Consider the following 12,147-nt stretch of genomic DNA (forward strand, 5'->3'; position numbering starts at 1 on the left):
CGCGGGCAGCCCCCCCCCCCCCCCCCCGCAGCTGCAGCATCCCGGGGGTCACCTTCCCCCCCCGCTCGGAGCCCGGAGGCAGCAGCAGCGGGGGCGGGGGGGGGGGTGAGGCCGCGCCTCCCCCCCCATCCCCGCGGGCTCTCGCAGGCGGCCCCGGCGCCGCGCACGCTCCCCGCCATGCCCGGCGCTGTCACAGCGCCCCGCGCATGCAGCAAGTGCCCGAGCGGCGCGCGCCGCCGCCCCCCCCCCCGCCGCCCCCCCGCCGCCGCCGCCGCCGGGGCCCGGCGCGCCGCGCCGCGCACCCGCTGCCGGCCCCGCGCGCCGCCGCGCTCCCCCGGGCGCGCCCGGCCACCGGCTGCCGCCCGCCGCCGCTCGGGGATGGCCAGCCCGCTGCACGCCGCGCCGCGCCGGGGCTTGACGAGCTGCTAGCGGAGCGCAGGTAAGGGCGGCGGCGGGGAAGCGGCCCCCCGCGCCTCCACCCCGGTGCAACCGTTTCCTTCCCCCCCCCCCCGCCATCGCGGCTCCGGTGCACCGAGCCCCCGAGGCGCGGTGCGCTCCCCCCCCCTTCCCCTCCGCTCCGCCGTGCACCGCGGGGGCGGCATCGCGCCGGGGATGCGGCTGCGGCGGCCGGGGCTGCCCGGGAGCCAGAGCCGCGGGTCTGGCCGTCCAGCGCCCCCCTCCCCCGGACAACTTTGCCGCCCCGGCAGCGGGCTGCGGCGCTCGGCGGGGCCCGGTGCGGGGCGGCCCCGGCCCTGCCGGGAAGTTGCGCGGGGGCTGCAGCGGCGGCGGAGCGCGCTGGGCTGGGCTGGGCTGAGCTGGCAGCGCCGTGCAGCGCCGCGGGCCGGGGGGGGGGGGGGGGGTCGGTCCCCCTGCTCCGGTGGGAGGGGGGGGCCGCGGGGACCCGCTCCCTGCCGTCGCCCCCGCGCCAGCGGCGTGGGACCCCCACGCAGGAGGGGCGGCGGGTGCGCGCGTGGCGCCGGGGCGATGCTCGGGCAGCGGGCAAGGCCGCGGGGGCATCGCTGCCAGCCCCGCGGCGCCTGCGGGCGCCTGCGGGCACCTGCAGCCCGGTGCGCGCCGGCGTGTGCCCGCTGCCAGCCGGGCTGCGCCGGGCGCTTCGCCGCCGCCGTGCCGGCGGGTGGGCAGAGCCGGGCTCCCGCACCGGGAGCTGCTTTTGCAGTTCTCCCCTCGCGCGGGGCTTTGGGCTGGCGTCGGGCGCCAGCGCCGAGGGCCGCGGGCGCCTCGGTGGCGGCGGCGCGCCCGGGCCGTGGGCGTGCTGCGTGGGGCGCACGTGGGCTGGCGGCGTGTGCCGGGGCGGACACGTGCGGCACGCAGGCGGCACCCGCATCTGGGGGGGCAAGGGGAGCAGTGGGGGAGCGGGTTCCCCCCCCCCGCGCAGGAGGAGCGATGCCGGCCGCGCGGGTGCCCGCCTGCGGGCGTGCGTCGCTGTGCAGGTAACTTGTTGAAGCGCGGGGAGCTTCGCCGCCGGCCCGCGCTCGGGGGCTGCGTGCCCCCCGCGCCGGGGGCTCACGGCAGCGCGGCACGTGAACAGCCCTTTGCTTTTCTAGGTCACGTCGGTGCCGCCTGTGCCGGAGGGAGCCTGGCAGGCGGCGCCGGCTCGGGGCTGCCGGGGGCGCGGGGACCCCCCCAGTCCCGGGGGCCGGGGGGGTGCGCGGTGCCTCCCCACCGGGCGCTGCCGAGGGCTGGACGGCAGAGCGCCGCCGCTGCCATCCGACGGGGAAAGTTGCCGGTGGGCGATTGGGGGCCGGGGTGGGAAAGCGGTTTTGGACTCTCCTCTCCGCGCTCGACGGCTGCAAGATGCCCCGCGGGGAGGCAGCCGGCTCTCGGCATCGCGCGTCCCGCCGGCAGCCGAGCGCGGGGTTCGCTCCCGGCCGCCCCCGGAGTTGGCCGTGGGGCAGGGGCAGCCCGGAGCCCTGCTGCTCTCCGAGGCCCGCGAAGCTGCTCTTTAAACCTCGTTTCCAGCCCCTTTTTGATCCAAGCAGTTTGGAAGGAGGCCGGATCCTACAGATTTGGTCCGTGCTGGAGGACAGGTACGGAGGCGGCGCGGCGCGGCTGGCTTCCTGCGCTGCGCTCGCCGCTGCCTCCTGAGCCGCGGGCCCGGCTGCGGCGTGCCCGGGGGGGCGTCAGCTCCTCTTCACGTCGCCTCGAGCCGTCTCCGGCCCAGCGGCTCTTCTAGCGGCGCGCCTGCCCCCCGCGCCGCTGGCGACGGCCGCGCGGTCCGAGGCGCCGGGCGCCCCGCTGAGCCGCGTCCCCGCGGAGCTGCTTCCGCTCCGTCTCCTCGGGCCGCCTCGCGGGCCGCAGCGCTGAACGGCCTGGAGCAAAACCTGCGGCCGGAGCCGCGCGGTGGCGGCGGCGGCGGCGGCGTGGGGAGCTCGGAGCCGGGCGATGGCGGCGTGGGGAGCTCGGAGCTGGGCGATGGCGGCATGGGGAGCTCGGAGCCGGGCGATGGCGGCGTGGGGAGCTCGGAGCCGGGCGATGGCGGCGTGGGGAGCTCGGAGCCAGGCAATGGCGGCGTGGGGAGCCTGGAGCTGCACGATGGCGGCGTGGGGAGCTCGGAGCCGGGCGATGGCGGCGTGGGGAGCCTGGAGCTGCGCGATGGCAGCGTGGGGAGCTCGGAGCTGCGTGGGGAGCCCGGAGCCGTGGGACGGCGACATGGGGAGCTCGGAGCTGGGCGATGGTGGTGTGGGGACCTTGGAGCCTCGGGACGGCAGCGTGGGGATCTCAGAGCCGCGTGATGGCAGCGTGGGGACCTTGGAGCCGCGTGGGGAGCTCGGAGCCACGTGATAGCAGCGTGGGGACCTTGGAGCTGCGCGATGGTAGCGTGGGGACCTCGGAGCGACGGGACAGCGGAATGGGGAGCTCGGAGCTGCATGCCAGCGGCGTGGGGAGCTCGGAGCCACGTGGGGACCTCGGAGCCATGCGATGGCGGCGTGGGGAGCTCGGAGCCACGTGGGGACCTCGGAGCCATGCGATGGCGGCGTGGGGAGCTCGGAGCCACGTGGGGACCTTGGACTCGTGTGGGGACCTCAGAGCTGTGCGATGGCAGCGTGGGGACCTCGGAGCCGCGCGGGGACCTCGGAGCCATGTGATGGTGGCATGGGGAGCTCGGAGCCACGTGGGGACCTCGGAGCCATGTGATGGCGGCGTGGGGAGCTCAGAGACACGTGGGGACCTCGGAGCCATGCGATGGCGGCGTGGGGACCTTGGAGCCGCGCGGGGACCTCGGAGCCATGCGATGGCAGCGTGGGGAGCTCGGAGCCGCGTGGGGACCTCGGAGCCATGCGATGGTGGCGTGGGGAGCTCGGAGCTGCGTGATGGTGGTGTGGGGAGCTCGGAGCCACGTGGGGACCTTGGACCCATGTGGGGACCTCGGAGCCATGCGATGGTGGCGTGGGGACCTTGGAGCCACGTGGGGACCTCAGAGCCATGCGATGGCGGCGTGGGGAGCTCGGAGCCGCGTGGGGACCTCGGAGCTGTGCAATGGTGGCGTGGGGAGCTCGGAGCTGCGTGATGGTGGTGTGGGGAGCTCGGAGCCACGTGGGGACCTCAGAGCCATGCGATGGCAGTGTGGGGAGCTCGGAGCCGCGTGGGGACCTCGGAGCTGTGCAATGGTGGCGTGGGGAGCTCGGAGCTGCGTGATGGTGGTGTGGGGAGCTCGGAGCCACGTGGGGACCTTGGACCCGTGTGGGGACCTCGGAGCCATGCGATGGTGGCGTGGGGAGCTCGGAGCCGCGCGGGGACCTCGGAGCCATGCGATGGCGGCGTGGGGAGCTCGGAGCCACGTGGGGACCTCGGAGCCATGCGATGGCGGCGTGGGGAGCTCGGAGCCGTGCGGCGGCGCCAAGACCCTTCCGGGCCGGCTCTGGCTCGGCGGCAGCAGGAATTGGCGGTTCTTCTGCTCCGTCGCGGCCGCGTGACGGATCCGGGGCAGGACAGCCCGGTCCCCGGCAGGCCGAGCTGCGCGCCCGGCCCCGGACGGGTCCCCCCTGCCCGGTCCTGCTTCCCGCGGCCCGGAGGGGCTGCGCGGCCGGCCGACGGCGGCGGGTCTGCGGCGGGGGCGCGCTGCCCTCAGCGCCGGCTCGGCTCTCAACGCCCACCCGCCGGGCTGGCTGGCCTCGACGCAGAGACATCCGCAGGGGGTTTGGACCGAGGCCTTGCAAACTCATTTCCTACCGTGGCGCCGTGCTCCAGCGGGGCCGGGGCTGGCTCCGAGTCACCCGGCTCGGCTGCCCGGTGTCCCGGGCTCCGACCTCCGCGGCGGCCGACGCGTGCCGCCTCGCTCTCGTCCCGGCCGGTGGCTCTTGGTGCCCGCCGAGCCTCTCCCTTTCCCTGAGGCTCTGGCCGAGACGGTGGGTGCCCGAACCCCCCCCCCCCCGGCGCCCCCAGCCCCCTGGACGTCGCCCGAGCAAGAGGCCGAGCTGGGGGGCGGCGGGAGGCGCAGCCCGACGGCGCGGCAGCGGCCTTGCGAGAGGCTCCCGGGCAGGCGAGGGGCAGCCGCGCGCCCGCTGCTCCCTGGCAGAGCCTCGTCCCTAATCCCGGAGGAGATTTCACTGTGCTGTCTCTCGGCCTTGCTTTTGGAGCAGAGTTTTACCAACAGCAGTTAAGTAAAATAAATAAAAAGGCCTGCGCTTGCCAGTGATAGCGAGCCCGATCCGGTGATTGGCAAACCAGCACCGTTAATTACAGCTCCGCTTTGCTGCCAGCACGCGTTCTTCAGGAAAGGTGGTGGCAGCGTGCCGGGGAAGCCAGAGGGAGAGGGGGAGCGAGAGGGGAAGGGAAAGGAGACGTGCGCGCGCGCCGGGGCGGGGGGGAACGGGCGTTTGGTCCCGGGCTCCGGGGAGATTATGCAGTTCCTGGTGGGAGCTGCGCAGCAAAGCCGTCTATCCTGCTGGACGCGCGCGCGCGCGCGTGTGTGTACACGCACGAATGCAAGCGTGCAAGCTCGCCGGTGCACACGCGTGCGCGCGCAGGCGTGCACGCGCTCCCGCCGGCCTTTGCAGAAAGCCGTGCCGCCGGGGGGCCGGCTCGCGGGGCCGAGGGCCGCCGGCCGCGATTGCAGCGCCGTCACTCCGGCGAGCGTTGCTTAGCGGGTAGAGAGGCTGCGTGCCATCCTGCACGGGGGCGCGGGCCGCCGGCCAGGCTCGGCGCGGCGGGGCCGGCCGGGGCGAGGGGCAGAGCTGGGCGCGGGGGGCCAGGAGCCGCCGAGGGGCTGAGCGCGGAGCAGGCAGCGGCGTCTTTGCGCTTCCCCGACTCTTTATCAATCCTAGCGACGGTCCTGGATACCGGCGGTTCGCCGGCCCTCGGCAGGGCGGGGGGAAGCGCTTTGCTCGGGCGGCAGGGATGCGCTCCGGGCGCGTGCAGCCGGGCGGCTGGACCCTCGCTGCCCGCCCCAGCGGGGCCACGCCAGCCGCCACCACCTCCTCCTCCTCCTCCTCCTCCTCCTCCTCCTCCTCCCCCCCCCCCCGGATACGGCGGCGTTTCGGCGGGGAGCGGGTCCGCGCGGCTCGGTCCCTCCTGCCGCGCCTGCCCTCATCCGGCGCCGTCCTCGCATTAGGAAATCTCGTGGATTGTGTATTTTATACAGCCTGCGAAAAGAACACTGTCAGGTTAAAAACCGTGTCTCTTAAAACCCAAATCTCCTTTACTTTGTTATTAATCGTTTCTCAGATTACTGGTGCCAGCACGCTTTAATACCACCCGTTCCTCGCTCTTGCGGCTGCTCGTTCGTCTCGGGCTCCGCTGGCGCAGGAGCGGGCTGCCGCTCCGGCTCGGGCCGCGCGTCCCTTCCCACCTCGCCGTCACCGTCCCCCCGCAGAAAGCCGGGGGCTGCGCTGGCAGAGGGTGCAGCTGGGTCCCCGCTGCAGCCGCTCTTACAAGGAAGATCTTCCGGGAAGCGACCTGCCTGCGCTCGGGGCAGCCCGGCGAAGAGCCGCGAACAAACGCGTTGTGCCGCTCCGCTCCGCCGCGGCCGAGAGAGAGGGGAGCCCCGGCCGGAGGCGGCGGCGGAGGGACCCCGGCGTCCGGCTGAGCGCGGCGATGCCGGCGGAGATGGGTGTCTGCTCTCGGAAGCAGGGCTGCTGCTCCTCCCTCCGACCGCCGAGGAAGCGGGAACCCCGGGCTGTCCTTTCCACCCGATCGCTTTCCCGGCTCTGTAATGGCTCTTTAAAAAGCTTTAATTAAAAGCCCACCGCGCTGCCTGCCCCCAGGCTGGGAGCAAAGGGAAAGGGCAGGGCTGGAGCGGGCGCCGAGCGTGCCAGCCGGGCTCCGGCAGCGGCGCCGCGGCCGGGCTGGGCGGGAGCCCCCGCGGGCACCCGGCGCGTCCGGCTCCGCTTCGCCCCGCCGCGAGCGCCGGAGGCTGCGGAGAGGCGAGAGCGCGGGGCTCTGCAGCGTGCGCGCGCCGTGCCAGGCGGCTGCATGCGGCACGTCCCCGGCGTCCCCCCGCTTGGGCTGGCTTTGCCCGGGCCGCCGGGATGGCGAGGTGCACGCCGGGCGGTTTCTTTCCCGGAGGACGAGGCTGGACAGCCATGCGGCAGCGAGGCGATGCCCCGGGGGCCGGGAGGGCCTCGGGGCGGCCGGGAGCCGGGGGGATGCCGGATTCGCCCTTGCCGCCACGTACGGGTGGCTTTGCTGGGTAGGGGGTGATGGTCGCTGGCGCCCGCGGCCCCTCTGCGAGCCGCCCGCGCGGGGCTTTGCCCGCCAGTGCGGCCCCGCTGCTTCCCAGGCTGCCGCCGGCAGCTCCCGCCGGGCCGACTTGCTGCCCCAGATGTTAAATATATTCTCGGGCCCAGCTTGCAGCTCAATGAAATATTTTCACTGCAGCAGGAGCAGCAAACGCTGCGGGGAGCCGGGCTAGCGCTGAACGAGCTGAGACAGATTGGATCTGCTCTTAGCCAGCCCCGGCCTTTGGTACGGTGCCGGCGCCGCTCCGGGGGGCTCGGGGCCGACGCAGCCCAGGCCCCGGCTCGTTTTCGGGGCTCGCTCTGCCGCCCCGGCTGCCCCCGGAGCACCCGCATCTTGCATTGCAACGTGCCCCAAAGCCGGGAGCGGGCCACGTGGCCGGAGGAGCGGGCGGCGATGCGCCCGTGGTCGCTGTGCTCCCCAGCAGGCTTTTAGGGTCTCGCGTCCCTGCCGGGCTGCCGGCGGCCCGGGAGCTCGCTGCGGCGCGTCCCCGCCTGACCTGCTCCTCCGTCGGCCTCCTGCCGTCTGCGCGGAGCGGCTCTCCGGGAGGCCCCAGCTCCTTAGCGGATGCTTGAGAAACGTGGATGGAGAAGGGGCGTGCGGCTCCCCGTGCGCCGGGCGGCTGGGTCCCGGCTAGCGCCGGCAGGAGGATGGCTGCCGGGGGTGCCGGGAGCGCCGTGCCGGCACGTCGGATGCCGAAGGGGACGGGAAGGCCACGTCCCTCCTCGCCCCGGCGGCCAGGCTTGCGGGAGGTGTAAACGGCTGCGTGAAAGTGTGGTTTTTCTCTCGCCCCACGGCTCCTGCTTGCAGCAGGGGGGTCCCGGCTGGGTCCGGCCGGGGGCCTGGCTGCTCCCCCGGCGGCCCCCGCCCCGACGCCTGCGTGCTCCAGCCTCTGCCCTCTGTCCCCTTGTCCCCAGGCCCGTTTGCTGGCGGTTACTTGTGGCTTACTCAAGGAAAACCCCGCTGGGACTCCAGGAGCTGAGGATTTAGGAGGAAGAGGACAAATATTGCAAGGGTAGGATAATGCAGGGGGAGAGGAGCCAGGGGAAGGGGCCAGCCTTGCCGGCCGCGCTGCGCCGCAGGGGATCGCCGCTGCGGTGCCCCGTGCTAGTGCCGCGGGCTGCAGTCGGAGCATCCGCGCGGACGCGGCTCGTGCCGGGGCCGCCCCGAGGCGGCGCCCCCTCCCCGGCACCAGCCTGCGAGCCCCGTTCCTTCTCGCTCCCTGACGTGCCCGGCGCGGAGGCTGAGCCCAGCTTCGGGCTGCCTCCCCGCGGCGCGGGTGGCGACGGGGGCCGGCGCGCTCCGCTGCCGTTGGGACGCGCTGCCGGGTCCCAGCCGGCCCCGCGGCCCCTCTTCCCCTGCTCCCGCAGTCGAAGGATGCAGGGATGCTCGCGGCAGCCTGCTGCCTGGAGCAGGGCTTGGAAACGGAGCCCCGGCAGCTCGTCCGTCCGCTGCGGCGCCCGCCCGGCGCAGCCGTGCCCGGCACGCGCGCCGCCGCCTCGGCCTCTCCAGGGCCGAGCTCCGCTCCCGCTTCATAAGGCCACTGCGTGCGTTATTTCATTAATGAGTTATTAAAAAGCTATCCGAGGCGATGCTGTTGCGTAGCTGGCGTGGTCCTGGAGAAATTTGTGTTTTAACCATTGCTCGCCTTGTGCCGGGCTCCCGCAGCGGGCGGGGAGCGGGCGCCACTCTCCAAAGGGCGCCGTCGCCTCGGCCAGGGTGCGCGAGGGGTCCGTCGGCGACGGGACGGGCATGTGGCGCCCATGGTCCTGCAGCCGGCCTGGGGCTAGCGAACGCGGGGAAGAGCCCCGGCGCCCCGTGCGAGCTTAGGAGGCTGCGGCAGGCAGGTTGCAGCAGGCTGCGGGGAGCGAGGCCGGGCTGGGGGGGCACCGGCTCCGTCCCGGCTCCGCGCAGCGCGGGCAGCAGCGCGGCACCCGCTAAGCGTCCGCCTGTCCGGCTGTCTGTCTCTCCGGCAGGGCAAATGCCATAGGATGACCGCTGCTGGTCCCCTCTTACTGGCTGTGATTTCGTCCCTCCTGTGGCTCGCGCGGGGCTTCGACCCGGCTCCCAGCGCCTGCTCCGCTCTGGCCTCCGGCGTCCTCTACGGCTCCTTCTCGCTCAAGGACCTCTTCCCCACCATCTCCTCGGGCTGCTCCTGGACGCTGGAGAACCCCGACCCCACCAAGTACTCGCTGTACCTGCGCTTCAACCGCGAGGAGCAGGTCTGCACCCACTTCTCGCCCATGGTGCTCCCGCTCGACCACTACCTGGCCAACTACAGCTGCGACCCCCGCGGCGAGGCGGCCAGCCCGCCACCCGAGGCCGAAGACCAGGAGGAGGAGGAGGAGGAGGAGGGGGACGGTGAGGCCGAGCTGGAGCTGTGCGAGGGCGCGGGGCCCGTCACCTTCTTGCACTTCGACAAGAACTTTGTGCAGCTGTGCCTGGCGGCCGAGCCCGAGGCCGCCCCGCGCCTCCTGGCCCCCCAGGCGCTGGAGTTTCGCTTCGTCGAGGTGCTGCTCATCAACAACAACAACTCGAGCCAGTTCACCTGCAGCGTGCTGTGCCGCTGGCTGGAGGAGTGCCTGCAGGCGCCCGGCGCCCGCCGCTGCGGCCTCACCCACGCCGGCTGCAGCTGCCAGGCGGGCGGCGCGCCCCGGCGCAACGGCACGCGGCCCGGCTCGCCGCCCGCCGCCGCCGGCAGCCGCCACTGCTGCCTCCCCGAGCTGCATTCTGCGAATGCCAACGATTTCTACGGGCCCGAGGGCGAGCACGGTGAGTGGGGCGCGGGGCGATGCCGGGGGAGCCCCTCCGTCGTGTCCCGCGCATGGACCCTGGGGCAAAGGGGAGGGCAGGACGGCAGCTGGGTAGAGGGATGCAGAGAGGCGTGCGGAGAGGAAGCGGGTCGGGTGCAGGGTGCAGAGAGGCGCGCGGGGAGGAAGCGGGTCGGGCGGAGGATGCAGAGAGGCGCGCGGGGAGGAAGCGGGGTCGGGCGGAGGGTGCAGAGAGGCGCGCGGGGAGGAAGCGGGTCGGGTGCAGGGTGCAGAGAGGCGCGCGGGGAGGAAGCGGGTCGGGCGGAGGGTGCAGAGAGGCGCGCGGGGAGGAAGCGGGTCGGGCGGAGGATGCAGAGAGGCGCGCGGGGAGGAAGCGGGTCGGGCGGAGGGTGCAGAGAGGCGCGCGGGGAGGAAGCGGGTCGGGTGCAGGGTGCAGAGAGGCGCGCGGGGAGGAAGCGGGGTCGGGCGGAGGGATGCAGAGAGGCGCGCGGGGAGGAAGCGGGGTCGGGCGGAGGGTGCAGAGAGGCGCGCGGGGAGGAAGCGGGTCGGGCGGAGGATGCAGAGAGGCGCGCGGGGAGGAAGCGGGTCGGGCGGAGGGTGCAGAGAGGCGCGCGGGGAGGAAGCGGGTCGGGCGGAGGGTGCAGAGAGGCGCGCGGGGAGGAAGCGGGTCGGGCGGAGGGTGCGGAGAGGCGCGCGGGGAGGAAGCGGGTCGGGCGGAGGATGCAGAGAGGCGCGCGGGGAGGAAGCGGGTCGGGCGGAGGGTGCAGAGAGGCGCGCGGGGAGGAAGCGGGGTCGGGCGGAGGGTGCAGAGAGGCGCGCGGGGAGGAAGCGGGTCGGGCGGAGGATGCAGAGAGGTGCGCGGGGAGGAAGCGGGTCGGGCGGAGGGTGCAGAGAGGCGCGCGGGGAGGAAGCGGGTCGGGCGGAGGGTGCAGAGAGGCGCGCGGGGAGGAAGCGGGTCGGGCGGAGGATGCAGAGAGGCGCGCGGGGAGGAAGCGGGTCGGGTGCAGGGTGCAGAGAGGCGCGCGGGGAGGAAGCGGGTCGGGCGGAGGGTGCAGAGAGGCGCACGGGGAGGAAGCGGGTCGGGCGGAGGGATGCAGAGAGGCGCGCGGGGAGGAAGCGGGTCGGGCGGAGGGTGCAGAGAGGCGCGCGGGGAGGAAGCGGGTCGGGCGGAGGGTGCAGAGAGGCGCGCGGGGAGGAAGCGGGTCGGGCGGAGGGTGCAGAGAGGCGCGCGGGGAGGAAGCGGGGTCGGGCGGAGGATGCAGAGAGGCGCGCGGGGAGGAAGCGGGTCGGGTGCAGGGTGCAGAGAGGCGCGCGGGGAGGAAGCGGGTCGGGCGGAGGATGCAGAGAGGCGCGCGGGGAGGAAGCGGGGTCGGGTGGAGGGATGCAGAGAGGCGCGCGGGGAGGAAGCGGGTCGGGCGGAGGATGCAGAGAGGCGCGCGGGGAGGAAGCGGGTCGGGCGGAGGATGCAGAGAGGCGCGCGGGGAGGAAGCGGGTCGGGCGGAGGATGCAGAGAGGCGCGCGGGGAGGAAGCGGGTCGGGCGGAGGATGCAGAGAGGCGCGCGGGGAGGAAGCGGGTCAGGCGGAGGGTGCAGAGAGGCACGCGGGGAGGAAGCGGGTCGGGTGCAGGGTGCAGAGAGGCGCGCGGGGAGGAAGCGGGTCGGGTGCAGGGTGCAGAGAGGCGCGCGGGGAGGAAGCGGGTCGGGCGGAGGGTGCAGAGAGGCGCGCGGGGAGGAAGCGGGTCGGGCGGAGGATGCAGAGAGGCGCGCGGGGAGGAAGCGGGTCGGGTGGAGGGTGCAGAGAGGCGCGCGGGGAGGAAGCGGGTCGGGCGGAGGGTGCAGAGAGGCGCGCGGGGAGGAAGCGGGTCGGGCGGAGGATGCAGAGAGGCGCGCGGGGAGGAAGCGGGTCGGGCGGAGGGTGCAGAGAGGCGCGCGGGGAGGAAGCGGGTCGGGCGGAGGGTGCAGAGAGGTGCGCGGGGAGGAAGCGGGTCGGGCGGAGGGTGCAGAGAGGCGCGCGGAGAGGAAGCGGGTCGGGCGGAGGATGCAGAGAGGCGCACGGGGAGGAAGCGGGTCGGGTGCAGGGATGCAGAGAGGCGCGCGGGGAGGAAGCGGGTCGGGTGCAGGGATGCAGAGAGGCGCGCGGGGAGGAAGCGGGTCGGGTGCAGGGATGCAGAGAGGCGCGCGGGGAGGAAGCGGGTCGGGCGGAGGGTGCAGAGAGGCGCGCGGGGAGGAAGCGGGTCGGGCGGAGGATGCAGAGAGGCGCGCGGGGAGGAAGCGGGTCGGGCGGAGGATGCAGAGAGGCGCGCGGGGAGGAAGCGGGTCGGGTGCAGGGTGCAGAGAGGCGCGCGGGGAGGAAGCGGGTCGGGCGGAGGATGCAGAGAGGCGCGCGGGGAGGAAGCGGGTCGGGCGGAGGGTGCAGAGAGGCGCGCGGGGAGGAAGCGGGTCGGGCGGAGGGTGCAGAGAGGCGCGCGGGGAGGAAGCGGGTCGGGCGGAGGATGCAGAGAGGCGCGCGGGGAGGAAGCGGGTCGGGCGGAGGATGCAGAGAGGCGCGCGGGGAGGAAGCGGGTCGGGCGGAGGATGCAGAGAGGCGCGCGGGGAGGAAGCGGGTCGGGCGGAGGGTGCAGAGAGGCGCGCGGGGAGGAAGCGGGTCGGGCGGAGGGTGCAGAGAGGCGCGCGGGGAGGAA

General features: G+C 74.6%; 1 protein-coding gene across 9 annotated transcripts in view; it reads left to right on the forward strand.

The window, feature by feature from the left end:
* Positions 1-361: 361 nt before the first annotated feature.
* The window catches only part of ADGRB2 (adhesion G protein-coupled receptor B2), a 36,675-nt gene continuing 24,889 nt past the window's right edge, over positions 362-12,147 (forward strand). For 8 of the 9 annotated variants that reach the window (XM_068917514.1, XM_068917519.1, XM_068917517.1 and 5 more), the window contains exons 1-3: positions 368-439; positions 7,614-7,711; positions 8,673-9,468. In XM_068917514.1, coding sequence (XP_068773615.1) covers positions 8,688-9,468 — 781 coding nt within the window. In that variant the 5' untranslated portion in view covers positions 368-439; positions 7,614-7,711; positions 8,673-8,687. Of the gene's footprint in view, positions 440-7,613; positions 7,712-8,672; positions 9,469-12,147 lie in introns of all 9 variants that reach the window. The other variant, XM_068917515.1, reaches the window with a different exon arrangement.

This window comes from Struthio camelus, chromosome 23 (assembly GCF_040807025.1).
Source record: "Struthio camelus isolate bStrCam1 chromosome 23, bStrCam1.hap1, whole genome shotgun sequence".
NCBI classification, from domain to species: domain Eukaryota; kingdom Metazoa; phylum Chordata; class Aves; order Struthioniformes; family Struthionidae; genus Struthio; species Struthio camelus.